This window comes from Macadamia integrifolia, chromosome 1 (assembly GCF_013358625.1).
Source record: "Macadamia integrifolia cultivar HAES 741 chromosome 1, SCU_Mint_v3, whole genome shotgun sequence".
NCBI classification, from domain to species: Eukaryota; Viridiplantae; Streptophyta; class Magnoliopsida; order Proteales; family Proteaceae; genus Macadamia; species Macadamia integrifolia.
In genome coordinates this window covers 27,799,462-27,824,895 of record NC_056557.1, presented here as the reverse complement: position 1 = coordinate 27,824,895, position 25,434 = coordinate 27,799,462, and the positions used below count along the sequence as shown (strand labels likewise).

General features: G+C 37.3%; 1 protein-coding gene across 3 annotated transcripts; it reads left to right on the top strand.

The window, feature by feature from the left end:
* The first annotated feature begins 2,283 nt into the window (after window positions 1-2,283).
* LOC122082569 (TOM1-like protein 5) lies at window positions 2,284-21,569 on the top strand. 3 transcript variants are annotated; one of them, XM_042650234.1, is made up of 11 exons: window positions 2,399-2,827; window positions 4,693-4,772; window positions 4,996-5,170; window positions 5,863-5,941; window positions 9,484-9,582; window positions 9,698-9,811; window positions 12,057-12,220; window positions 13,846-13,921; window positions 14,956-15,041; window positions 19,025-19,183; window positions 20,719-21,569. In XM_042650234.1, the coding sequence occupies exons 3-11, from the start codon at window positions 5,070-5,072 to the stop codon at window positions 21,020-21,022; spliced, it is 1,182 nt and encodes a 393-aa protein (XP_042506168.1). In that variant the 5' UTR covers window positions 2,399-2,827; window positions 4,693-4,772; window positions 4,996-5,069; the 3' UTR covers window positions 21,023-21,569. The 3 variants fall into 3 exon arrangements, with proteins under 3 accessions (XP_042506174.1, XP_042506168.1, XP_042506159.1); XM_042650240.1 differs by lacking the exons at window positions 2,399-2,827; window positions 4,693-4,772 and adding an exon at window positions 2,284-2,392; XM_042650225.1 differs by lacking the exon at window positions 4,693-4,772.
* The last annotated feature ends 3,865 nt before the right edge of the window (window positions 21,570-25,434 follow it).

Genomic DNA, 25,434 nt, shown 5'->3' with positions numbered 1-25,434 from the left:
CACCGATGTCTGCTGTTCTCATCATTCCAAGGAACCTTGAGTTGCTCTTGGGATGTATATCTTTGTTTATAGGCATCACATTTTCTATGCCTTGTCTTAAAGTTTTCAATGTGGGACGAAAACAAAAGTTCTTTTTCTCCAAGCATGGAGAAAAGACTAAGAATGCATTAATTCTTTTTGTCTCATGTTGAAAATTTAAGAGAAGAAGAAGAGAAGAATGGAATAAGAGTATATAAATAAGTGACAGAGATGATGGAAATTTTCAAAAGGAGAAAGTTTTCCTACACTTGTAGTGTAGGATTCAATCACTATTCTAGGTCCCTAAAACACCCTTTATTCGTCAAAGTGGATAATATCCTTCCAAGTTGTGCGATACCCTCTCTGACCCAAGTTTGAGAAGACGAAATTGGGGTTGGGATTGATCAAGGCCGATATTGATTTAATCCTGATATGGATCGTATTGTATAAGCCAATAATCAGGATCAATCAAGGCCAATACTTATCTGATTCCTCAATCCATGTTCACACTGATCCAAATACTCTGTTATTCTTGGATCTATTATTCTTGTGTTAGTCTAGGTGCAGAAGATGACACGTGACGAAGGACAGGTGGATTAAGTGAGAGAAGGATGTGCCATTAAAATCGGTTTTAACGAGGAAACCGGTTCTAAGTTCCTGATTTGGTTCTTTCACCTAAAAGGATTCAAACAAGCTACATATCTCTCTCCCTCTTAAACCTCTTCTTCGTTCTTTCTTCTCTCCCATCTCGCCATTACTCTTCAACTTGCGACTTCTCTTTGTTGATCTTGGATCTGAGTTTCTTTGTTACAACAACAAATGCCCGAAAGCTCGGGGAAGATGATTTTAGATCTTGGATCTGATTTTCTTTGTTAATCAGGTGACCTTTTCACCAGAGCTAATATTGTCAGTTTTCTCCAAAGGTTTGATAGATTTTTTCGATCGTTGAAATTCTGGAAGTTCTTAGAGTGACTCTTTCTCACCACTTGTCAAACATTCAATCTTAAGTCTTATCATATTCGATCTGTAGATCTAAAATATATAGATCTTAGTAATTTCTATGGAAAATGATTTATTAGAAGTAATAGAGACTGAAGAAGAGAGACAAAAATGAAGGATCTGAAATTGTCTTCTGAAGCTCTCTCTTCTCTCTCCCACTAATGAACATAAATCTCTACGCACGCCCAACCCACCAACAAAATCAGTGGCCAGATGACCCAACAAAATGTAATTCAAACTCCTGAATGAAACCCATAATCCAGTTTCAGCTCTTTCTTCCACGGAAAAGATCAGAAAGAAACCTTCAAAATCACAAGGCTTGACTAACTTAAAGAGCTTGAAGAGTTAATCGATTAGAAATTCGACATGATCAAACGATTCGAGCATCAAATTCAACGAAAGAAAAACAGTCCAATCAGTGAAAATAGAAGAAAAGAAAACCCTAGATGAAATCTAGGGTTTTAAATCCGATGATGGTTTAGGAAGAAAAATAAATGAAAAGCAAATAAGAAATAATGTCGGTTTGATTTGGTTCATGGCAAACCGGTTTGAGTGTTGCTCTTTTCGGTCCAAATTGTTTCTCTGATTTGCATCTTCTCTCTCTTCATCATAGCCGTTCACGTCAACCATGCCACGTGTCATCTTCTGCACCTAGAATAACATGATTAAGAATAACAAAGGATTTGGATCCATGTTCACACCCATCTGAAAGCTGTAGTCAAGGGATTCTCTTTCACCGTAGCTTATGAAGAACTAGATCCTTTTCAAACTTGATCATTAACTATAAGGGGAAGGCAGAGCTTAGCTGGAAAAGACCAACACTTCACAATTACGAAATCATGGTTTCAACTCTCCCTGAGAACTCCTTATAAAAAAAAAAAAGTTTGTCACTATTAGACATATGTTGTCTATCGATAAAAACCTAGCCAAACCTAGCTTGCCTTTAGCCCAACCTAAGGTTTGGATTGAGCTTGAGCTGAGCTTTGGGGAACCTAGATTCTTTGTGGGATTTAACCCATTCCATCCCCGTCCCCATCCCGATCCCGGTCCTATTGCACCCATCCTTCCTCTATTGCCCTGGTCTATTAACCATTCACATGATTCAATCTCTGTTGACACGACAAGTGTCCATATGCTTACTTTTTTTTTTTCTTTTCTGACAGAAGTCCAAATGCTTACGCAGTTGTGCGATTTACTAGTAGTAGTCCTGAATCCTGATATTTTCAATTCATAAAGAAACGGAAACGACCATAGATATAGTCTAAAAAAAATAAAAATCTAGGCTTAACCGATAGACGGACAGGGACGGAACCAAAATTCGGATAAATGAAAACGAAACCACTAGTACAGCAAAGCACTTGCCCTCAACAATCTGGTCGGCTCTCTCTCTCTCTCTCTTCTTTTATTTAAAATTTTGCTTCTTTTTAAAGCCTGAGGAGATCAATGGCGGTGCGAAATTGCCATTCTTACTGTTATCATGAACTCCCAATAATAATATAAACCCAAACTCCGATCCATTTCTCTCTCTCTCTCTAAATCAAACCAAAGCAGCCTCTTCTTCACTACTTTTGCTGCAAAAAGAAAGAGAAGCACAGTCGATAATTGATATATAGATTTAGAGAGAGAGAGAGAGAGAGAGAGAGACTCTGGAAAAGCAAAGCCTGCCTTCGTTTGCCTCCCCAGAGTAAGAACCGAAAGTTCCGAGCTTTTCCTTTTCCTGGAAATGCTGTAGCTTCGTGGGTTCCCTTATTACTGATCTTCGTATCCTTTCCTGGGTTTTCTCGCACTATTCTTCAATTGATCTTTTCAGGTTCGTACGCCGATTTGCTTTTTCTCACTGTTTGCACTCTTTTGAGTTCAGTTTCAATGGAGTTTGATTCGGAAAGATCGATCGATCTTTGTCAATTCACTGGTTTTGCTTCTGGAATTTGCTACTGTCTGCTTTTTTTTTTATTGGCTTCAAACTGGTCGTTTTCTTCTGATCTTTTGTTTGAAATATGTTCCTTTTGGTTTGTGGTATGGGATGATATGGTTTTGTCTCTGGCATTTGGTTTGATCTCTGTTGATATTTAGTGGGCAATGCATAAGTTTGTGTAAATCTATGTGATTCGTATTCGTTGAGTTGGGAAATCTGGAGGGAACTAGATCAAAATGGAAATCGTATTGGGTAATTGAGCGACATGGAAGCTTATTGGGAGCCCATTGACGTGTAAAAAGATATTATAGTGGGAAGAAGTTGTAAACGTTATGGAGTTGAGGGAGGGGGGTGGGGGGAAGAATAGGAAATAACCTCCCCTGCTATTTTTCAGCCAATTTATCTCCTAAAATTGTTTGCAGGAGTTGCTGACACAAGTAAAAATTTCTGAATCAAAGGGTAAATGTCAAAGAGAAAGAGATAGAGGTGGTGATGTAATTGAGGATCATACCATTACAGAAAAGGGTTGATGCATTTACTTTAATCAATAGTCAGATTAATGGTTTTTGTTTTTGGGAAGTTTCTATTTAAGGGGTGATTTCATTCTTGCCCCTGTACTGAGACTTTGATCTCAAGAACTCTTACCAATAAGAAAATTTAAGAATTATATTCCAATTTTGTGTTGTATAATGGGATATAATGTAATAGGGCACGAAACTTTTTGAATGTTCCAACCATTGGCTCTAAATAATGTAAAACAGTGATACTTATGTGTACAAATCTAACAGTTTCAGCATGTGGTCTATGGCCTTTGTTTTACACCCTTGGTCCATTTTATGTAAGTAATCATTTTAACTGATTGCATTCTCTGAAGCAACACTGTCATTAATACAATCAGTAGACCTTATGTAATAATATTTAGAGGAAGTTTTTAACTTCATTGAATATGTAAAGGACCTCTTTGCTGGATATGCAATCAGGGATATGGAGTGGAGAAATTAAAGTTGTAAATGGAATCGAAGGCAAACACTCCTTTTTCCATATATGCACTCAACAAAATCGCCTATCTTGAATGAGTATACAGTTGTTACGTACATCCCATTAGTGATCTTCTTGCTATTTTATGGTGCTTGTGAACCATAAGACTTATTCCTCTTAACCTTGAGGTTTAAACTTTGGGTTTTTGATCTAATTTTTTTCCCTCTTCAAATGGACTTTTGTGTGTGTGTGTGTGTGTGCAGATTGTAGGATTTTGAGACTTTGTATGGAGCTTCAGGATTCTACATGACATGTAAACATAAAATTAAATAGAAAACAAAATTTGTATGTCAACTCTCCAATAGTGTTCTTATTTTTTCCTGACCTTAATTTTTTCTTTTTTATTTTTTAAATAAATGTCAATGTTCATATTTTAATCTGTATGTTTGTTCCTATTGCTTCTTTCTTTATTCTAATTATTTCCCTCAATACACCTGCATTCTTTTTTCACATAAATTGTTCTTGTAGTCTTGGTGCTGGTGTAAGATTCCCACATTTTTAGGATTTCATGGAAATTTGGAGCCTTATGTCAACTGGGACATTATTTTTAGTCCTGCAATTGACTTCTGTACTGTTCTAATTGGAAATATAATGCATTGAAAATCATTATTTAGCTCTGAGAATCCAAAATATAAGCTGTGAATAGTTGTTGCTCAGTTATTGATTCATGGAAGGCAAATTTCAATGTAAATACTGCTGCTAAATTCTGCTTTTTTGGTCAGTTTTTGCTCATTCAGCCTTGGCTTGCTAATGAAAAATTTTCTTAGTTGGATCCTTGGGATCTTACGCAAATACGAGTCAGGTGATTCTAGAAATAGATTGTTATTACTTTGAAGTTTCTTATTCCTATAGTTCTTACATCTGACACTGTTTTCTTACTGTACTGTTTTCTTACTGTCTTAATGCATTTCTCTGAACTTAATTGTTTTATTGTGTTATGCCTGTGCAATGTCTCGCTAGTGATTGTTGTTCTTATCATGGTGATGGATCTGCCGATTGCACTAATATTTGTCTCATTTTTGCAGATATAAACCCAAGTTTCACTTTCATATCTGTGCACATCTTATTCCTGCTTGAAGTTTGAATCTATAAAGTGGATATGGCAGCTGAGCTTGTAAATTCAGCGACAAGCGATAAACTGACAGAAATGGATTGGATGAAGAACATTGAAATCTGCGAACTAGTCGCATATGATCAAGGGTATATTATTACCGCCTCTTTGTTACTAACAAAATAATTAACTTTTTAAGCACATTATTTGCTGACTGGTTTCTTAATTGGTCTGTTTGGAGTTATATATACCACAAAATAATTTGGACCAAATCTATAATCTTCAATTGAAATACAACATTTTTTTTCCCTTTGCTCTCTGGTCAGCAGTATGATAAATTAGTTACATACACACATTGCATTAGTAGTTTCCCTCTTTCATAAAAAATGTGGGTATTTTTTATGTGATAAAGAAAATTTTGACCACTTAATATGAAGAAAATGAAGGTAAGTTAGTTGAAATACATAAATGTATTTGATCTCTTTTGTAACACTGACAGAATTATTTATGTATATATTTTATGGGATTTTCTTTGGAATAATTGAATATAAATCTGCTGTATTGCCCCAAAGACCCTGTATCCTGTTTTTGGAGCATTGCCGAGTCTGCCACATTGTTTCTGGTTCTGATTCTGACACCTAGCACCCATACGCATCTAACATTGATTCATTCCTAAATTCTATTTTGGAATAAAGTGCTTACTTCAATTCAAGTCCGTTTCTTATCTATGAGTTGTTTCTTAATACTCTCTTTATCTGATTTATTGAACAATATTGTACCAAGAAATTAACTATTTAACCACATTGTTTGCTGACTATGGTTTCTTCCTTTGGACGTGCAGGAAATCCAAAGATGTCATCAAAGCTATTAAGAAACGATTGGGAAATAAAAACCCTAGTATTCAACTTTTTTCTGTCCTGGTGAGTTTTTGAGTGGTCATGGACCTTGGCTCAGTTTTATGTTAGCACTTGCTTTTTTCTGTGTCTGGTTAAAAAAGGAGGAAAAATCTTTCTTGGTTCTTGTATCAATTTAAAGTTCTTAAAGACTTAAACACCATACTCTGACTATAAGAACCATGGTCCTTGTGTGTTTGTCCATTGCCACATCTGTGTATATGTATGAGAATCATTGTACCATGAAGTGAAGAATCTAGTTTTTTTCTTTTGCCCCCCCTCCCTGAATAGTTGTTATGTATGCAGCTGAAATCTAGATACTTCTGGTCTTTTGCCTTTTCCTTTTTTCCGACATGGGTCCATAATTCTTGGCTAGATCTTTTCTGAGAATCTGTTTCCATATTTTCCCTTTTGGTATAGTTTTAAACTTTTTCTGCTCCATTGCCAAACCTATGCTACACTTATATGCTTAAGAAGGCTGCTATATATTATCTCCTGTGAGGGAAGGTGGAGAGAGACTGTGCTTGCAATTTCATTCATCCAAATGACAAAGAGGTGGTGGAAGATAGATGTATGCTGGTTTTGAGTTTTTAGATGGGATGATTGATGATTAGAAATGCAGAAAAGAGACAAAGGGCTCATCTAAGCATCACTCTAGAAGCATTTTGGGAAGTATTTTGTTTTGGTAAACAAAGGCTGGGTGGTGCCTGTAGCCAGACACAGGAAGAGCAAAATGACCACCCCACCCCCGTTGGATGTCCCCGACTATCATTGTGCGGGGCCATGCAGCTTGGCAGTGATTCCCCTCTTATTTTTTTTAAGGAAGAACTTGAGAAATAAATATATATTCTCTTATTATTATATGTCAAAAATGCAAAACCAAACACGAGTTAAGGTTTTTTCCTCTGTTCCCTAAATTGAAAGCAAGGATTGAAAAATTGATGCAGACCAATCCAGATCTGGTTCAGTCTGGATTCAACAGATCCAAGCAGTGAATTGACTAATCCTTTCCTGACGGACCTTTGCTGATCCTAATCTGGATAAGTCCATCCAGGCAATGTTGGCTAATAATCTCTTAGAGTGTTTATTTTTCACTCGTCATTACTTGAATGTAATTTAGTTGTTTCCCTTTGTTGGGAAACATGTCCACACTCCTTGCCATGTTTTGGTGTTAACAAACAAACATACATCTTTAACTTGATTGATAAAGTGTGATTAGCTTGAAGAAACCCTTAGAAGATCGAAGGTCGAATCAAGACATGAAGCTAAGCTTAAAGACATGAAACAACAAACAAGAAGGAAAGAAGATGAAGGGCCAAAGAATGGAAGATTCAAGTGAAGAAGAAGATCACTAGGATAGATTAAGTTATTTACAATGTAATTTGTAATTTCCACCTACTTATATGCACTCACCTCATGCATGTGCATTATATCATATTAGAATGACCATAGAGCATGCCTTGACCAGGTATGGAAAGTCACTAAGTGGCGTGGAACACACAGTAATCTGACTTAAGGGTATTTTAGGGAATCTTAAGATTAGTATTAGGAGATGAATCCTTCATAGAAGCTGTAGGAAATTGAGTTGTGATTCTAACGCAACTGATCTCAGATCATTCTGAAGTCGGACAAAAAAGTTATGGTCAAAACACTGATGACTGGTCAGTATGACAAAGCATGTCATGTTGGCGGTCGACCGGCTGGAAGCCCCAGTCGATCGGAACCACCCGAGACCATAGGCGGTCGACCGGCTGGAAGCCCCGGTCGACCGGACCTGTCTGAGACCATAGGCGGTCGACCGGTTGAAAGTCCCGATCGACCGGTGCCTACCTGGAAGTACTCCAACGGATTTTTTTTGCCTACAACGGCTCTTGGCGGTCGACCGGCTATTAATGGCGGTCGACCGGTGGATCCAGAATATGTCCGTTAGAGCTTGATTCCCTGCCTAAAATGCTTCACTAAGTTCACCTATAAATAACCTAATCACTCTTAATTAATAATTCATTAAGAAAGAGCTTTAAGAGCATTGTTGCAAGCATTAGAGAAGATTATTTCTACTTGAGTTATTCTATTACACAAATCCAAATCAAGAGGCTCAAGTCTCAATCAAGTCCTCTACTCTCTCCTGTGCAAGTCAAAGCCATAAGAGAGGACTTTACAAAAGGTGCATCACTCATCATTTATTATTCATTTTCATTTGCACCACACTTGAGGTATTCCTCTTATTCCACTATTTCTTATTTTTCTGTTTTTACAATTCTAGACTGTACTTAGGATTGTAAGGATACTCTTATCCTAAAAAGAGAAAGGTCTCTCTCTACCTCTTAAAGAGATTGTGAAGACATCTCTCTGCCTGGAAAGGAGATTTGTAAGGATACTCTTATCCATAAAAAGATTGTAAAGGTTTCTTCCCTACCTACTGTACTGAAAGGGAAAACTAGTGGAATACCTTACAAGAGGATTCTTGTAGGGAGTGGACTAGACTCAAATTGAGTTGAACCATTATAAATCTTGTGTTGTGGTTGTTGTTATCTTATTTATTCAGCATCGCTTTTAACTTATAGTCACACTTGTAACCTTTTTGTCGAAAATAGTTAAATTCCACTAGTATAACCTATTCACCCCCCCTCTAGGTTATTTCACCCTTGTCACCCAGATGCCATTTCATGGCAGTTGAGTATAGATATTAACAATCAGCAAAGGACATCCTTGTTTAAAAACTTCACAGTAATTTCCTTGATTACATTATGGTATATGTTGGCTGATGAGAAGAGCTGACCCCCACCCCTGAGTGAACACTGTTACGGTGAAGACACTAGGAGGACAATAGTGGAAAGATGCAATAAGGCATATTTAATGTTAAATCATGTTAGAACTTTCTTCAGGACCTGCCCAAAGTTTGGGACTCTAGGCTCTTCCGAGGGTATGAATTTTTGCATGTGTGTTTCTTTCTGACAGGCTGCTCACGGCTGGCTTATAAAAAAAAATTTCAAATTTCTGACCCACTGTTACTCATCAGGGAAAGAACTGAGACTCTGACAACACATGTTTCTGTATTCTGAGAGATGTTGAGAAGGTACTTATCTGGTGTTGAAGTAATATGGTTAGAGTATGTTCTGACTTGACGCATATTTGATGGATTGGGCTATGGCAACAAAAATAATTGTTGGGACTCGAAGATCCCAAATTTAGGAGGGGGTTTTGTCGTCCGAATTTAACCCTCTGGACCCCAGTATTTGTCTTTGTATTGGATGATAAGACATGTATTGCCACCATAATAATGAAATGAAATGCTTTTGCTGCTGATAAACAAAGAAGCAGCTAATTATTGTACAAGTATGTCTTTTTTGTTTTGGATATTTTGTTTGATTGACGGTTGAGTGGTTGTGCATTTCTTCTTTGGTTCTGGAGGTTAATCATGTGCATTACTACGCTGCTGTAGCATCAAAATAATACAAACCATTCATTAGCAAAACTAATTAACATCGTGTTCCAAACTGGGATTTGTATATTTTTTATTTTTGCTTTGACTGGTGCTTTTTTCATTCAATTGTAATATGGTTTTGCAGTTATTGGAGATGTTGATGAATAATTGTGGAGAACATATTCACAAGCAGGTGATAAGTAATGGAATTCTTCCGATACTGGTGAAGATAGTGAAGAAAAAGGTACACATAATTCACAGAAACACCATAAGCTGCTGTTAGCTTCAGTTTCTTCTCATGTTGCTGTGTCATATATAAAGATTTTATGATCTAAATTATTTTCTTTTTCTGCTTTCAGTCAGGTCTTCCTGTAAGAGAGAAGATATTTCTACTTTTAGATGCTATGCAAACATCCCTTGGTGGTGCTTCTGGAAAGTTTCCTCAATATTATGCTGCATATTATGATTTGGTGGTGGGTACCAACGTACAAATTGTGTAATCTGTAGGGCCTTCTTTACAAACACCAAAATTCTTTTATTGATTATTGCTGTTCTAAGTGCAAAGGGAAAAAGACACCACAGTATTGTATAGTTTAGTTTGTACAATGGAGACCTGGTGAAAAGTGAAAACCATAAATAGTCGTTTCTATTATGTAGAATGGTTATTTTTTTATTTGATTAATAATGGAGAGTTTACTTGAAGAGGGAAAAGAGTTCCCCTAGAGGAACAGTCCGGGATAATCCCAACTGATTTGAGAACGAGTGATTGTTCTGGTAGTTGGATTACTTCTTTTTTTGTTTGTTTGTTTTTTGCAATTCTTGCTCTTTTTAGGAGGTGGAGTGGGTAGGGGGAAATATATTGATATAAGTTTTCTTCCCCTGTATATGAGCTCTGCTTATCAGAAGGGTGGTGAACATAAGATCAACCACCTCAGGCTGTGAGGCATGTCTCAGTGAACTCCAAGCATTCTGGATGGGTGTTAGAAGGCCAAAAGGAGGGCTTAGAATGCCCCTGATCAGCTGTGGGCAAGTTGGGCTAGCACCTAAGACTGTTGGGTCTCTCTTGTAGATCTCTTTCTTGACAATTATTATTTTTGTATTAGTCCTAGTTGAGCTAGGAGTCTTTTTAAGTTGTTATCTACCTATTCTTTTGGCTGTAGCAGTCCTACTTCTATTAGGACTTCAATTTAGAGTTTGATAAATATTTGTCACTTATTTATTTTTTTTGTTTTTCAGTTTATTATAAGTTATTTTTTCTTAATTCATTGTAGTAAGATCAGAAGAAATCCTATTATGTGGAGTTCAAATTTTCTTTTAAAGCCTATGAAGTGATATCTTGCATGCAAATGAATTGAATTTTTTTGTTTAAAACCAAACTGCAACAACAGTTAAGTGGATTACTGTTGTGGAGGATGGATATTTTGATGGGTAGAAAACCCAAAGAAGTTGATGGATAGATTGGTCAAACACTTGGTATGTGTATCTCTGGTATTTTGGGCCAGGAGGAAAGGCCAGAGTTGAAGTTTGAGATGGGTTTTGGTATGGAAAAAAAAAGGTTGGAAGTTGGAAAAAAAATTGGCATATAAAAAGTGAAGTAGAAAGGTAAGTTAAAGCATCAGGTTCAATCAGGCTGAGGGTTTATGGCTATGTTTGCTTGGCAAGAAATGAATAGAGAAGTATGAACATTCTATTGTTCTAGTTGTTTGCCAATTGAACAGAAAAGAAAAGAAAAGAAAAAAGATAATATTCTTCTTTCAAATTTGAAATCACCTTGGAAATGGAGTATTCTGCTTGCTCTCTTCTCACAAAGTTTCATTCCAAAATTGAAAAGGTTTGCAAGAAATTTTTTTTCCTCTTTTTTTGGGTCTCTTTGATGCTTTTTTCAAAGAAATAATTTTTTTCTTTCAAATGTAAAATCACCTTGAGAATGGAGAAATTGGAGAAATTTGCTTTCTTCTTCTCACAAAGTTTCATTCAAAAAACAGCTACTTAATAGTTACTCGTGTTCATATACATAGCAACTGAGGTATTAATTGAGGGATTTTAACTAGCCTAGTGCCTCAAATTGGCTATGCGGTGACTGATACCAAGGCTTTAGTCAATTATTACATCCATTCGTTTGCATGTGCTTTTAACCTGCGGTAATAACTTGGTGGGAGAGGGTTCCCCACACTGCCAGTGTGGGAGGAATTTCCCATGCCACACCAATGGCAATGCAGGGAATGGTATCATCCACATGGGCCCCACATGGCAAGGGGAGGCCAGAAAAGAAAAAGAAAAAATGTAGGGGTTACAGTACATTGGCTGCTTGGGAAACTTTTCCCCTGACTTCATATCATACTCCATATGTAATGTGTTATTGCCCTTTTTTATATGGATCAACTGTTTTTATCTTCTTTTATTTGTTTCATTAGCTTAGTCCTGTTAGTCTGTTGTATGTGTTTAGTTGCTTGTTTGTTATGTGGTCTTTCATTTGTCATGTACCTTTTATTTAATGCACATGTTCAACTGTGTTCCGTATGTTTGTAACTTCTTCTTTCACTGGCCTGTTCTTGTAGAAAATGAAGTTGAACAGATTTTAATGTGCTTCTGTTATTAGAGATTGTGGCAATCTGAAAATTATAAGAGAATTTGGAACACATTAATCTAGTGTTGTACGCTGTTAATATCGAGTACACACTCAAAAATATTAATTCATGATTGCTTTTCTTCTTCCAGAGTGCTGGTGTACAGTTTCCTCAAAGGCCGCCTGCTGTCGCTTCAGGTAATTCTGTGCTGAAGGACACCAAAAGGAGTTTACTTGGGGCTGGAGAGAAATCTGTACCTCCAAAATCTGAAAGGGATATTCAGCCAGAAAATCCTCAGATTGTGCCTGAATCTAGGTATGATTTGATAGCAATGGGTTTTGGTGTTTTGATGCACCTGTACTCTTCTAGTGGCCTCTACCTTTCCTATACCTTGTGCACCATTCACTCATTTTTTTTTTCTCTTGAGCTGTCTCTGAGAATTGTCTTCCATCTATTTCCTATTCTCACCGTATGACAACTATGGAAAAAGAAACTTTATCAACCAATGTCAAGTTATCCCATTTTCTCCTTCTCTCAGCAGAAATTTTTAATGAAAGAAGGAAAAATTGTTATTAAATATTAGGGAAAAGGAAGCATGAAAGGCAGTGTGGTCCCTGTGCCCAAACACGGGGGGTGGGTTGGGGGGAATGACCGTGGAAATCCTGCCCCAGTTGATGCTTCCACGCATGCTCCCATTGGCCTCTGAGCTGGCATTGGGGCCACGCTTCCCTTCAGGGAACCCTCTCCCTAAATATTATAGCTGGGGGGGGGGCTGTTTGGCATACCTAAGTGAGGGCCAACACAATAAATGTCTGAATAAGTTTTTTCTGTGCATTACTTGAACCAACTTTTGCACTATTTTTACTTGGGGGAAAAAAATGCTTGTCACATTTTCCTCAGTAGAAGTTTTTGTAATCATCAACTCACATGATGGTGTAACTGACTCCAAAACATACCAAATTTGGTTATTAGTTCTCACTTGACTTTGCAATCAAATTCCTTTGAGTTGAAAAGTAAAATAGGTCTACATTGAAAGTATATTTACCAAATATGGTAAGAGTTGTAGGTAGGTTACATAATTATGATCACAAAACCTTACTTCTTCTTTTTGAAAGTGATTTTCACTTCCCTTTACTTGCAACCAAATGGAGCCTTAATAATTTTTTTCTACTGCTCCCATGAAAGTCCTAATTATTGATTGGAGAATTCTGTGGAAAACTGAAAGTAAAGGACCGAAGTTCATTAATCATTAGATATTTATACATGATTGTACAATCACATTTTTTTCCTATTTTTGATAAATGTCTTGTAGCCACATCTTTGAAGGCTGTCTTATCGTGATTTGGATCACATTTTACCTACCTTTCTATTCAACAATCCCCATACATATGGAATCAAGTCATATCTCATTGCCTTGATTCTGTCCCTTTCCTCCTTACACCTATGTATATGTTATCAAGGCGTAAGGCAACCCAGGGCTATGGAGTATGGTAAAAAATAAGGCGCCACCTAGGCAACCAAGGCGCCAGTCCGGGCTGAGCCCACCTGGATGCCTAGGCAACACCTTGATAACTATACTGTCAGTGGTTTCACATGTTTCAACCATCTCAATATGACTGGCTCATTATTCACCTCTTTGAGTTACTCTTAGCTCTCTCGTATGCTCCAAGTCTCTTGACTTGTATGTTTGAACATCATAATTGTCAATTATCATTGTTACACCTTCAGTGGGTCATTTAGGAACCATGATTTTTGAATTCTTTATTTTCTTTCTATTTTAACATTTTCATGTGCCATGTTTACCTAGATGGTTGTTTAATGGTTTGCATATTGATGAGGCCTTTTACATTTATCATGATGCGTAGCTCTCAGTAAATGTTTCAAGGATACACGGAGTTTAAGCTTTTTGCCCATTTCTTATATTTATCTTTCTGTTACAGCATTATTCAGAAGGCTGGTGTTGCCCTGGAGGTTTTGAGAGAAGTATTGGATGCAATTGACATGCAACATCCTGAGGTATGTTCTGGAAAATATTGTTGGCCTCATTTTCAGCTCGCAAAAGAGTCATTTCCGAAAGCACTGGTTGTTGTGGTTGGGGATACTTTGTTTGGTTATGATGACCCCCAAGTCCATTTTTCCCATTTTATTGGACTTCCTTTTTTGCTTTTTGATAGGGCAGATAAAGAATGGAACATCATAACACACCCATCTGGACTAAAGAAAGCCTCCATGACCCATCAGAAACCCCCTACAGCTGGGAAAAAACCTATAACACCCATTGGACTTTCTCATTTGAACAGAGACAACGTTGAACTCAACTCACTCAGAAACTTTCAGTCAAATTGTTTTGATGCTTTTAAGCGTTGTGAGGATATGTTGTTCACAGGACTTAATGGTGAATCTTATCGGATTTTGGTTTTGAACAACTTAAATGTTTCGAAGCCTTAAGAGCATCCTTGAACAGTTGACTAAGCTATAGCCTTTTACTTGGGATGATTTCTGAGTTAAAGGAACTATGATTTTGACAGATGTGTTTCTAATTAACATATTGATTATTGGTGTCCTTTTTTGTCTGTATCTACATGTCTAGTTGTCAACCATATTTTGTTGTATAGTAGCCCTTGTTTTCCCAAAGGGGTGCTCATTCTGCCATATTTGCATTTTTGGGTTACTATACTTTTAATTGTAGTCTTTCACTCTTCCTGGTTTGACTTTTGAGCCCCGGTAACACGTTTCTCTATTTGGAGACAAGTTTCTTGTCTGTCATAAGTAATTTTGTTTAAGCCCTTTTTTTTTTTTTTAGCCGGGGTTGGGGGTGGGGTGTGGAGGGTAGCAATTGTCTGCCTTGTATTAAGTGCAGGCAATTGTCTGCCTTGTATTAAGTGCAGCCTGAAACCTCTTTTCGTTTTTGAAACTCTCCCTTCTTTGATGAATAAGAAAATACTAGCATTTGAGTTTTTGTTTGGTTGATGTTCTCAGAGAGATGCATCTATTTGTTTAAATTTTCTTATTTGACTTGGAACTCTGGACTATGCCATCATATTATGTAGGAAGCAAAGGATGAGTTCACTCTGGATCTTGTGGAGCAATGTTCATTTCAAAAACAACGAGTAATGCATCTTGTGATGACATCTCGGTAAAGTTGCCTTAATATTAACTTCATTGCTGTTTGATGGTTACTCGGCATTTGAATTGCATTCATTGCTGGAAGGAAGTTGCTGTTGTTTCTGCTGGATGCACTATACAGTTCTTCTCATGAACTTTAGATTTTGATTAGTTGGGATTTCCCCCATCTTCCCTATTACACTTGTAAATTCAAGTATGATTCTCTCCATTGAATCCAATTCCAAATTTCAATAAGACAAACAATGCCAGACAGTCGTAAAAGTTGTTGAACACATTCATATGGCTTAGTGTGGTTTTAAGTGACAACCCTTGTGGGTGATGAGTTCGGGTGATGAGTTCACCTAATAAACTACAATGATCAAATTGTAACTTTAACTGAGGAATGCTACTTCCGAAATCTTTTTTTTTCCAGGAAGTCATGATCAACTCAAGGGATGTCGTGTGCATGAGGAACAACATGGTCTATTTTCTTTTTTTATTTAAAGTCATTATATTGGGTATTTCCATAAAATATATCAAGGTTGTGCTTGTGTCCAGGTAAAAATGAAGTAAAACAGAAAATTTTCAAGTAAAATATTATATTTTTACATTATCTGAAAATTTCATTTTACATCGTTTCTAGTAAAAATGAAGTCTTACGCTATATTAGTTTCAGGGATAATTATTTCCCCAAAAAATTTACTTTTAGTCTTAAATATATATATATATATATATTTTCTGCAATTGAATATGCTGAGGAAGCACGTATTTGGTATGGGAGGTTAAGAAAAATTCAGCCACATGATTGGGGTGGTGTCTTCCATGGTTGGCAATCGTATGCTCTATAAGATATAAACTGAAAGCCGCCTTATAAATTTTTGTATTGCAGTTGAGGATAATAATCTTCTGTAGTTTTTACTCTTATCCATCTTCTTTTGTAGTGAAACATGTTCCTTATCTTTGTTAGCTGTAGATGAGTGTGTTAGTTGTAGGTAAGTCATCCTACCTTTTATACTCGTGGTTATCTTGTATAGTCACCCTACCTTATTTAGGGTATTCTCCACTGTGTTTACACCTCTCTATACAGTGAATAATACACACATAATTACAGAAATATAGTTTATTCTCATGGTATCAGAGCACTTCTTGCTTTGAGATCACCGGAGAACACTACTGTCCAGCTTTGAGATCACTGAAGACCTTTTATTGTGAATCTGCTTCCCCTGCTGCATGTCAGTACTGTACATCGCCGACTCTGTTAACTGACCACTGGATCTGTTCCCGTGAATCGTTGCCTCTGCTGCAAGCCAGCACTCAGTTTATTTCATTTACAGCCACAAGTTTCTCTAGTCACACTCTTAGTCGCTGCTACCACATTCAGTTGCTGCATCCAGAGCCAGCCCTTTGCACATGTCAGTTCATCATCACTGTGCGTCACCGCCCAGCCTGCTCCAAGTCTCTGTTCAACCCACTCCAGCTCTAAGCCGCTGCCCCCATTGTCATGCATCACCATGTATATGCTCTCTGTTCTGCCCAGCCGACCTCCAAGCTGCTCTCTGCCATCACCGTGCATCATCATGTACAAGCTCTGTCCGCCATCACCATCCAAAGTCGGCACCCACAGCCAGAACTTCCTCTCTTCCCAGAAACTTCCCTATTATATCAATATTGTAGTCGTTGTATTGGATCTTTCTATTATATTGATGTTGTAATCGTTATATTTGACCCAACCCAACCTAAAATATTACAGCCATCCCAACCCTCTTGAGACCAACCTAAAATCTGAAACAAACCTGAACAGCGACTTGGAGCAGGCCAGGGCGGTGGTGCACTGTGGAGAGGAACTGATGCGCACAAGGAGCTGGCAGTGGATGTGGCAACTGGATGTGGTAGCAGCGATTGAATGGAGGCTGCAACTGGAAACAGCGACTGGATGCGTGACTGGAGAAACTTGCGACTGTAAATGAGATGAACTGGGTGCTGGCTTGCAGCAGAGGCAACGGATTCACAGTAATAGATCCAGTGGTTAGTTAACAGAGTCGGCGATGCACAGTATTGACTTGCAGCAGGGGCAGCGAATTCACAAGAACAGGTCTCCAGTGATCTCAAAGCTGGACAGTAGTGCTCTCTGGTGATCTCAAAGCAAGAAGGCCTCTCCATGAGAATGAATTAGATTTCTGTAATTCTGTGTGTATAGAGGTATAAATACAATGGGGAATTCCTAAACAAGGTAGGGTGACTATACAGGATAACGATGAATATATAAAGTAGGCTGACTCGATAGGATAGTGACTACAACTAGTATCGTATAAAAGGTAGGTTGACTCACCTACAGCCAAGGATTAAAGTATCGGTATCGGTCGTCGTATCAATCGGCCAAAATTAAGATACGTATCGGACGGTATCGTATCGTATCGGAGATACGCTAAAGATACGCACATAAATGGATAGGAAACATTTTTTTATACACTTTTGCATAAAAAAATAGTTAAAAAAAGTTATATATAACATTATTTATGCATAAACAGTAAATTGAGAGTATCGTACTAAGAATCCAAGGTTTATAGTTGTCCCATAAATGTAAAATCCTTGTTCCCAGCCTTGATTTCCACTTTAGTTAGAGAGAAAAATGGTTGGCAGCAACTTTGGAACAAAAACACCTCAAAAAATTGTGTTTTTCTAAAAAATTACCCATTTTGGCCATTTTATGACCGTATCGGTACGTATCGGTGTGTATCGGTCGATACATACCGATACGTACTGATACATACCGATAAATACCGAAACGTACATTTCACTTCAATTTTGAATTTTTCATAGAGTATCGGTACGTATCGGTGAGTATCAGTGCGTATCGGTGGTGTATCGGTGTGTATCGTAAGATACGTATCGATACAAAAGGGTTTTAAAAATTTCATGTATCATCTTGGTCAGTATCGTATCGGTAAGGACCGATACGGTATGATACAGACCGATACTTTAAACCATGCCTACAACTAACATTCTTTAACACCAACCAACCCCCCCCCCCCAAAAAAAAAAAAAAAAATCCTTATGCTTTTAAGGCAATCATTGAAATGTTTTCTGTGGAGCCAAATGGAACCATAGAGATATTTTTTTTTTTTTGGAAGGTGAAGACTAGTCTGTGTAATCAAATTTGGAGTCATTTGGAAGCTTAGTTGCCTCTGGAAGCTTCAACAGGACCAAGATCCTGCAATTCCCAGATTTGTTGAAAAGTAAGGGTTTCTATTTTAGGAAGTTAAAAGCCAACCCTATCCTCTTAGCCTTTATTGTAGTTAGCATTAGGGCTATAATTGGGCCCACTCTTGGCAAGGTTCCAAAGGTTGGTAAACCTATCCTCCATCGTAGAGTTGATCCTACGGTAAGGCTTTTCAAATCCAGAAGGGGGAAGTTTGATCAGTTTCCTGTCCCCCCCCCCCCCCCCCCCCAACCCACCCCAATTTCTTCGAATAGAAAGCCAGATCGACATATGCTTGCTTCGAATGAAACTCTAGAGATATGGTGATATGGAGAAGACAAAACAAAGTTGTTTGAAGCACTGAAAATGGGGGCCCTTCACTTGTGTGAGCCACCCACCTGCTTGCTCACGCTCCTTACCAACAACCAGGTGCTTCGCTGGAACACACCGGTCCAACAATATTAGAAAACAAATGACATTTTGCACATAGGAAAACATACTCATGGATATGGTCTTTTTTCCCATGCTTATAACAATAGTCATACTTTCTTTGTTCCTTCTTTCGCAGACATTGCTTGTGTTACTTGTAAACCCTTTAGACTGAAATGGTGAAATCTGAGGTTGTCTGGACATGATTTTGTTACTTTGGGACCTTTTCACCAACCCTTCTCCTGCTCGACTACTTGAATTTCAGTTATAGGAAAAAAGAGATTTTTTTCCCTATTTAATGTATTATTTATCTGTGCACATCAAGATTCATAAATATTCAATGCCATTAACGTGGCATGATAAAGTGACAAATCATTTCTTCACAGGGATGAAAGGGTAGTTTCTCAAGCAATTGAATTAAATGAGAAGCTGCACAAGGTACTTGCCAGACATGATGTTCTTCTGTCAGTTAAGGCTACCTCCACCGCTACTCATTTTGACCATGAAGAATTGGAGGAAGAGGAGGCTGAACTGCTTTTCCGAAGGTATGCTTCACTTTAACTTATGTAAGGCCCCTTAACCCTTCCGCTTTCCTGTGTTAGTCTTCTATAATAAATATATAAAGGTCATGGAAATTTCCACTGGTCTTTCTCTCAAATTGGTCCAATCAGTAGTAACTGAGTTTACAAGCATGTGACTGTACGTTCCTTGACTTGGATTGTTGGAACTTGAAGACCAGGTTTTGAGGCCACCTGATTTTTTGCCACAGGAGTTGCATTCATTGTTTCAGAACAGTTTCCCTGGTCTGTGCAGTCCAAAGTTATCTTTTGATTGGCAGAAACATCTGGCAATGTGGCAGTTAGGATGGAGCTGAAATTTTATGTACAGGTAGACCCCAACATCCCCCACTCACGTTAAGTTTCAGCTCAAGCAGAGTTGGCTAAGTGGCAACATGAAGCGTTGATAATCAGGACTGCCGGGAGGGTGAATGCCAATACATTTCAATCAGTTCTGGCTGTTGGATATCTATAGTGCATTGCACAGGAAATAAAAGCAAGTAACACTAAAGGAGAAAAGGAGGATGGGATGCAAAGGACTAGAGGCATTACCATGACTATAGTAAATCAACCATCGCAGAGATTGTTTCTTCCCTGTTTGAAATTGTTCAACATTTGCTAGAAAATCCCTAAAGTTGCTGGTGTCTTGAGTGGATTTTGGAAATGCTAATTATGTAATAGGAGCAGCAGGTGTAATACAGTAAATATTTATAAATCTAATATATATATATATATATATCTGGTAGAATCAGTCGGGAGGTCTGAGAGGCTGTAATTTACCCTGTAGTGGATGTTGGCAGTTCGAGTTTGCTTATCTCCAGCTAGTGAACTTTAGACGATACAAAAGTAAAGTATATGATAGCACCATATATATATACACAAGTTAAAAGTGACTTATCATTATGGCCATCGTTGTCTTATATGAAATGGTAGGATTTACCATCATTGGAAAAAAAAATTGTGTTATCCTAACAGGGCAACAGAGTGAGGTTTCAATTTCTTTTTCACCAACTTTGTTTGCAACAAGATTTTCCCTATATATATATAGATAGAAATAGAGAGAGATTTGTGATACTGTGGGATTTTTATAGTCCTAAAACCACTAGAGTTGTACCTTGCATTTGAACATATTGGTCATCATGTTTGTGATTTTGGAGAATACATTATTATATTATGTATACTAGGTGATTCATCCCTTTAAGTAGCCTAAACATCAAAGGAGACAATTCCCCCGTTCCTCGTTTGGTTTGTCTTTTACATTCAGGACTAGTGAAAATCTCATTGGGGTACTAATTGTTGAAGTCCTAATACTTATTAATCATGTCTATGTTAATACCAATGTAAGATTACTTTGTTACAATTATGCAATGGAGCTCATCTTAGGCAATGGCCTGTTGGATTGGGATTCAACAGTAACAGTGTTCTTTCTCATTCAGCTAGAGAATATATGATGTTACTAGTCCCCTACATCTGTAATGTTTGTCCCAATATTGACTTTGCCCTTTTACCATGCAATTTTACAGAATCCAAAAAGGGAAAGCATGTGCAAAGGCTGAAGACGAAGTCCACCTGGATCTACTTGGATCTATTCATGCAGAAAGGCTTCACCGTCCACTTATACGACCATTAAATTTGGAACCGCAAGTATCCAATATGTCACCTCCAGTTGTCATTCCTCCCCCACCGGCCAGACATGTTGAGAGGGAGAGATTTTTTCAGGATAAAAGGGTGGATGGTTCAACATTATCTGGTCACATGAGGGGTCTCTCATTGCATAGTCGCAATCCTAGCAGTTCAAACAGCGGAAGTATTTATTCCAGTGACTGAAGCCTGATTGCATTGGTCTTTCTTGAGTGGCTGTTAGAATTGGTATATGGAGCAATCGAGGTTGTACTCTTTATGTAATGGCCTGCCTTTATGAGGTTGCAGAAGGGGTTGGTTCTCAAAAGTTCATGTTCCCTTGATTTTAAGTCTCTGCTCATTTGGTGCCTTGCACTGCTCTTATGTTCACCAAAGATTGCTCGGACTCTAGTGTTGCTGGGTATTTGTAGTGGCCTTCTATGGGAAGAAGGAAGAAATCACCTTTAGAGTTATGTCCTTCCATATGACTGTTCCTTTGTCCTTTATTTTTTTTTTTAATAATATTTTCTATATCTGTAAAGGGGATTCTGCAAGTCCATTGTACTGAATGTTTGTGGTACTAGGTGAAATCAAGAATGGACCTTTTAGTGTTGGTGCTTCTTGTCATCACCAAAGTGGAGAGTTGAGAAGTTGTAACTTATTTTGATTGCCCCTTGTCGTATTCTAAAAAATTAGTTAAGGTAAGGGTATAGAAGGATTTTTAAATAAAGTTGACAAGTAGTTTTCATTTTGAGCTGTGGTTGACTCATTGTCTCATGTGAAATGCCAAAGATTTGATTTTTTTATTTTATGTTATTTTATTTTATTGTGTGTATCATAAAAATGTAGGGTTTTAATTTCTTTTTCACCAATTTGGTTACTACAAAATTTTAGTTATTTTGGGTGCCAAGCCCATTACACCAAGCATGATGGGAGTCTTTGATTCCATTGTATTGGATATTTGAAATTCTTTATTTTGATCAAACATACCCTTTTATTATCTTTCCTAGGGGGGAAGAAATCATAAAAATCAATCACAGAAATGAGGATTTAATGTCTATTTACTCAAGAAAATCAAAAAAAATTTCACCAAGTCAGAAAAACACTTTCACCTCAGAATGTGAATTTCCTTGCTTGTATCTAGAGTTTTCCTACACAGAATGTATATAGGAAAACTTAATCTCACATAATTTCAATTTTACTCATTTACTTGCAGTGCATTGAAAATCTTATTGAAACATATATAAACTCAATAATAATTATGTGGGGGTTACTACAAAAATATAAAACCCAACATCTCTACATTAGTTTGAATTCTGCAAGCCACACTAAAGAAAACGGTGTTGATGTCAATTCGAACAAAATCCACCATTGTCTTTGCCTGCCTACCACACCCAAACCTGCATGGCCTATAACTCCATCTGGGGTGTCCAGCACAATTCGTCGTCACACGATGTGATGTGATTCCACCTCTCCTAACACTGCAACCTGGTTGGAGAGATCATTTGCACTCAAAAGATCTAAAGTGATAAGAGATTCACTTATTTCCAGATCTACATGTGTTCCACTTATTTCAATACTCCCTGCAAGTCTAGATTCTTAATCATCTGGCTATGCTTCATAACCATGGCCCCTTTAGAGACCATAAGTACTCTACCTTCAAATGAGCATCTAATCTCGTGAACCCATTATTCCCAATGAATCAAATTTCTCTTTAGATCTGATACATGTCTAAACCTAGTCTAGTATTGCACAATCCCACCAAACATATGAATTTGCATAGTTACAATCAGACAATCTGTTTTTCAGAATTATTTGTCATTTTTATATTACCATTATCACATGCAGGTTATATAGTAAAATAATCCCTAACTCAACGCATATGAACAACCAGGATCTAAATCCAATTTGAAGTTTTCATACTTGAAAGTAGTGAGAAAGATATCTCCACTACTCTACCACTCTTTTCCGATAGCATCTCCATTATCTTTCTTGTCTTACTCTTTTTTACCTTCTTTATGTCTTAGACAAATTAATCCTCTTTAAATGACCTTTCTCGTACAATAATAACAATTATTTTGCAATCTTTCTACTTGGAAAGACCTTTTTCCTTGTTGAAATCCTCATGTCTTTGATTTGGTTTTCTCAGCTTTGACACTAATTGTAACCAATGCACTACCCTCCTCTGACATTCCCTCAACATTATTTTTGTGGCATGTCTCGTTCATCAGCAAAACAACGATAACTTCATCAAGTTTAAGATATCTTTATCGAAAAGAAGTGTAGTCATAATGTGATCAATTAATGAGTTAGCCAAGTTAACATAAGAAATATCTTATGCTTTTCGATCTTAACATCTAGAGGACAATTCTATTATTATCCTGTTAAACTCATCTGAGTGTACCTCAAATTTTGCTCCATCTGACGACCAAAGACTATACACTAGTTTGTTAAAAAACTGTCAGTTTGTTAGGGACTAAGGTTTTTACCTACTATCCAGCTTAGCCCAAACTTCCTCTAGATTCAACGACCGGATCACCTAGTGAAACGTGTTATCTATAAGATACAACTAGATCATGTGTTTCGCTAGATCCCTCAACTCTACCCACTCATTTTCGTCATCTTATATTTGGCTTGTCTGATTTCTTCCTAAGAGCCTTGGCTATCCCTTCCCAAGTAAAAATATTATTTACTCATTGTTGTCACTAGGTGAAGTCATTATGGATATTGAAATATTTTATGGAGAAGCTTTAACTTTTCACCACCATCAGATTTATTTGATCTTTGCACTTTTTGCCTACCATCAACCTCAAAAGACCTTTTCACCTTTAATCTTGTAAACTTGCAATATTTATATCAACAAAGTAGAATTTATGCAATTCTTTCCATACATTGATCCATATATAGCACTAGAAAACCCTTCGGAACACCAAGCTTCAAGCGTAAGAACTTATCAATTTCGCCTTACGTAAACTTCACCAAGTTCCACCTTAAGTAAGCTCTACTTTACATAGGTTATGTTTGGTTGTAAGGGAAATTAAGGCTGTGTTTGGTAGCCAAGAGAAGAAAAGAAAAGAAAAAAGAATCTAGAAAAGAAAAGAGTAGAAATGGTGAGAAAATAAAAAGAGTATGTATGTTTGATTACCAAGAGAAGAAAAGAAAAGAAAAAAAATTCAAAAAATTTTGAATTTTAAGAGAGAGATAGACACATAGGAAATCATTGTGTAATTATTCATTTTTTGTCTTATTATGTTTTCATATTTTCTCATGTTTTCTTGTGTTTTTGGCAAGAAAATTTTTGGGGGAGAAAAATAAAATTTCACAATTCCTAAGAGGAATTTTGAATTTGAAAAGGGAAATCTTCTCTTCGGTGAAGAAATACCAAATGCAAAGAAAAATTCTTAACCCAAGGAAAAAAGTACACTTTGTACTTTTTTCTTTTCTTCTCTTAGCTACCAAACATAGCTTAAAGGGAAGGAAAGTGAAATTTTCATAGTTCAAAAAGAAATATATGTAATCATTACCCATGTGACTTTAGCATTAAGTTCAAATCATTCTATATTTGGTTATAAAATTTCACTTTATTTTGCATAAAAAACCCTTTGCTTTAATATGTAAAATATATCATTACTAAATATGGTTAAAAAAATTAAGTAGTTAATACAGTCATATTGGGTAATGATTATAAATATTTCTTTTTAAAGTATGAAAATTTCACTTCCCTTCCCTTTAAATTCCCATTGCAACCAATCGAAGTCATAAGCTATATATTTTTTTCCCCTAGAATTGTACATATAAAATATTTTTCTCACTTTTCCTTACACCTTCTTTTACTTCTCTCTAAGAGCATGTAACAACCACCTTATCATTTTCTACAACCACCTTATCATTTTCTACTTGTCAAATTGTGGGAACCTTTTTGTGTGTTTATTATTATTATATTTTTTTCTTCCTTTCTGTTGCTGCCGAAAATCCGTATGAGCTGATCCTGCACAAGCACCGAAGGCAGAGGCTTGGAGGTATCTCCAAGATTAGTCCTCCAACGACCAAGTTAGAGACCGACAGAACAGTTTTTCATAAGAGTAATGGTGTGGGTCTATTCAATTACCTCTCCCCTCCATTCGGGCTCTCTTATAGTGCTTAGGGTTTAGGGTTTCTTTTTGGGAGTCCCCCTCGAGTCCGCCTCTTTCCCTTTTTGAGTCCTACTTGGATACGTCCTATCCCCTTCGTGGGGAATATTTTCCCTTCGGATATCTTCTTTTCACGGGATTTACGTGGTTAGAATCCTTGCAGCTTCTACCAAGTGGGCGGCACATGTCATTTCCTTGGATACCACGTGTTCTTACCTACTGGGTAATTAATTTGGCCGTATCAACAGCCCCCTTACTTCCACTAGGAGGCTTTTCCTGTGGGAGTAATCATGCCTTTCGTCATTTTCTTTCCCATTCATGTGTCCCTTAGGCCTTATTCCTTCGGCCTCGACTTTCGTACCGTCCGCGACCAAGGCCTTTGGTCAAGCCCGCTCGGCCCTTGCTGAGCCCCCAACCGAGGTAAGGACCTTCAGTCAGGTCTGCTCGGCCTTTGTCTGAGCACTCAACTGAGGTAAGGACCTTCGGTCA

What these genes read in the sequence shown, in the direction of transcription:
- LOC122082569 (XM_042650240.1), top strand. Translation starts at nt 5,070, where the DNA reads ATGGCAGCTGAGCTTGTAAATTCAGCGACAAGCGATAAACTGACAGAA. An exon ending in CTAGTCGCATATGATCAAGG is followed by an intron (nt 5,171 to 5,862) that starts GTATATTATTAC and finishes TTGGACGTGCAG; the next exon opens with GAAATCCAAAGATGTCATCA. An exon ending in TGAAGATAGTGAAGAAAAAG is followed by an intron (nt 9,583 to 9,697) that starts GTACACATAATT and finishes TTCTGCTTTCAG; the next exon opens with TCAGGTCTTCCTGTAAGAGA.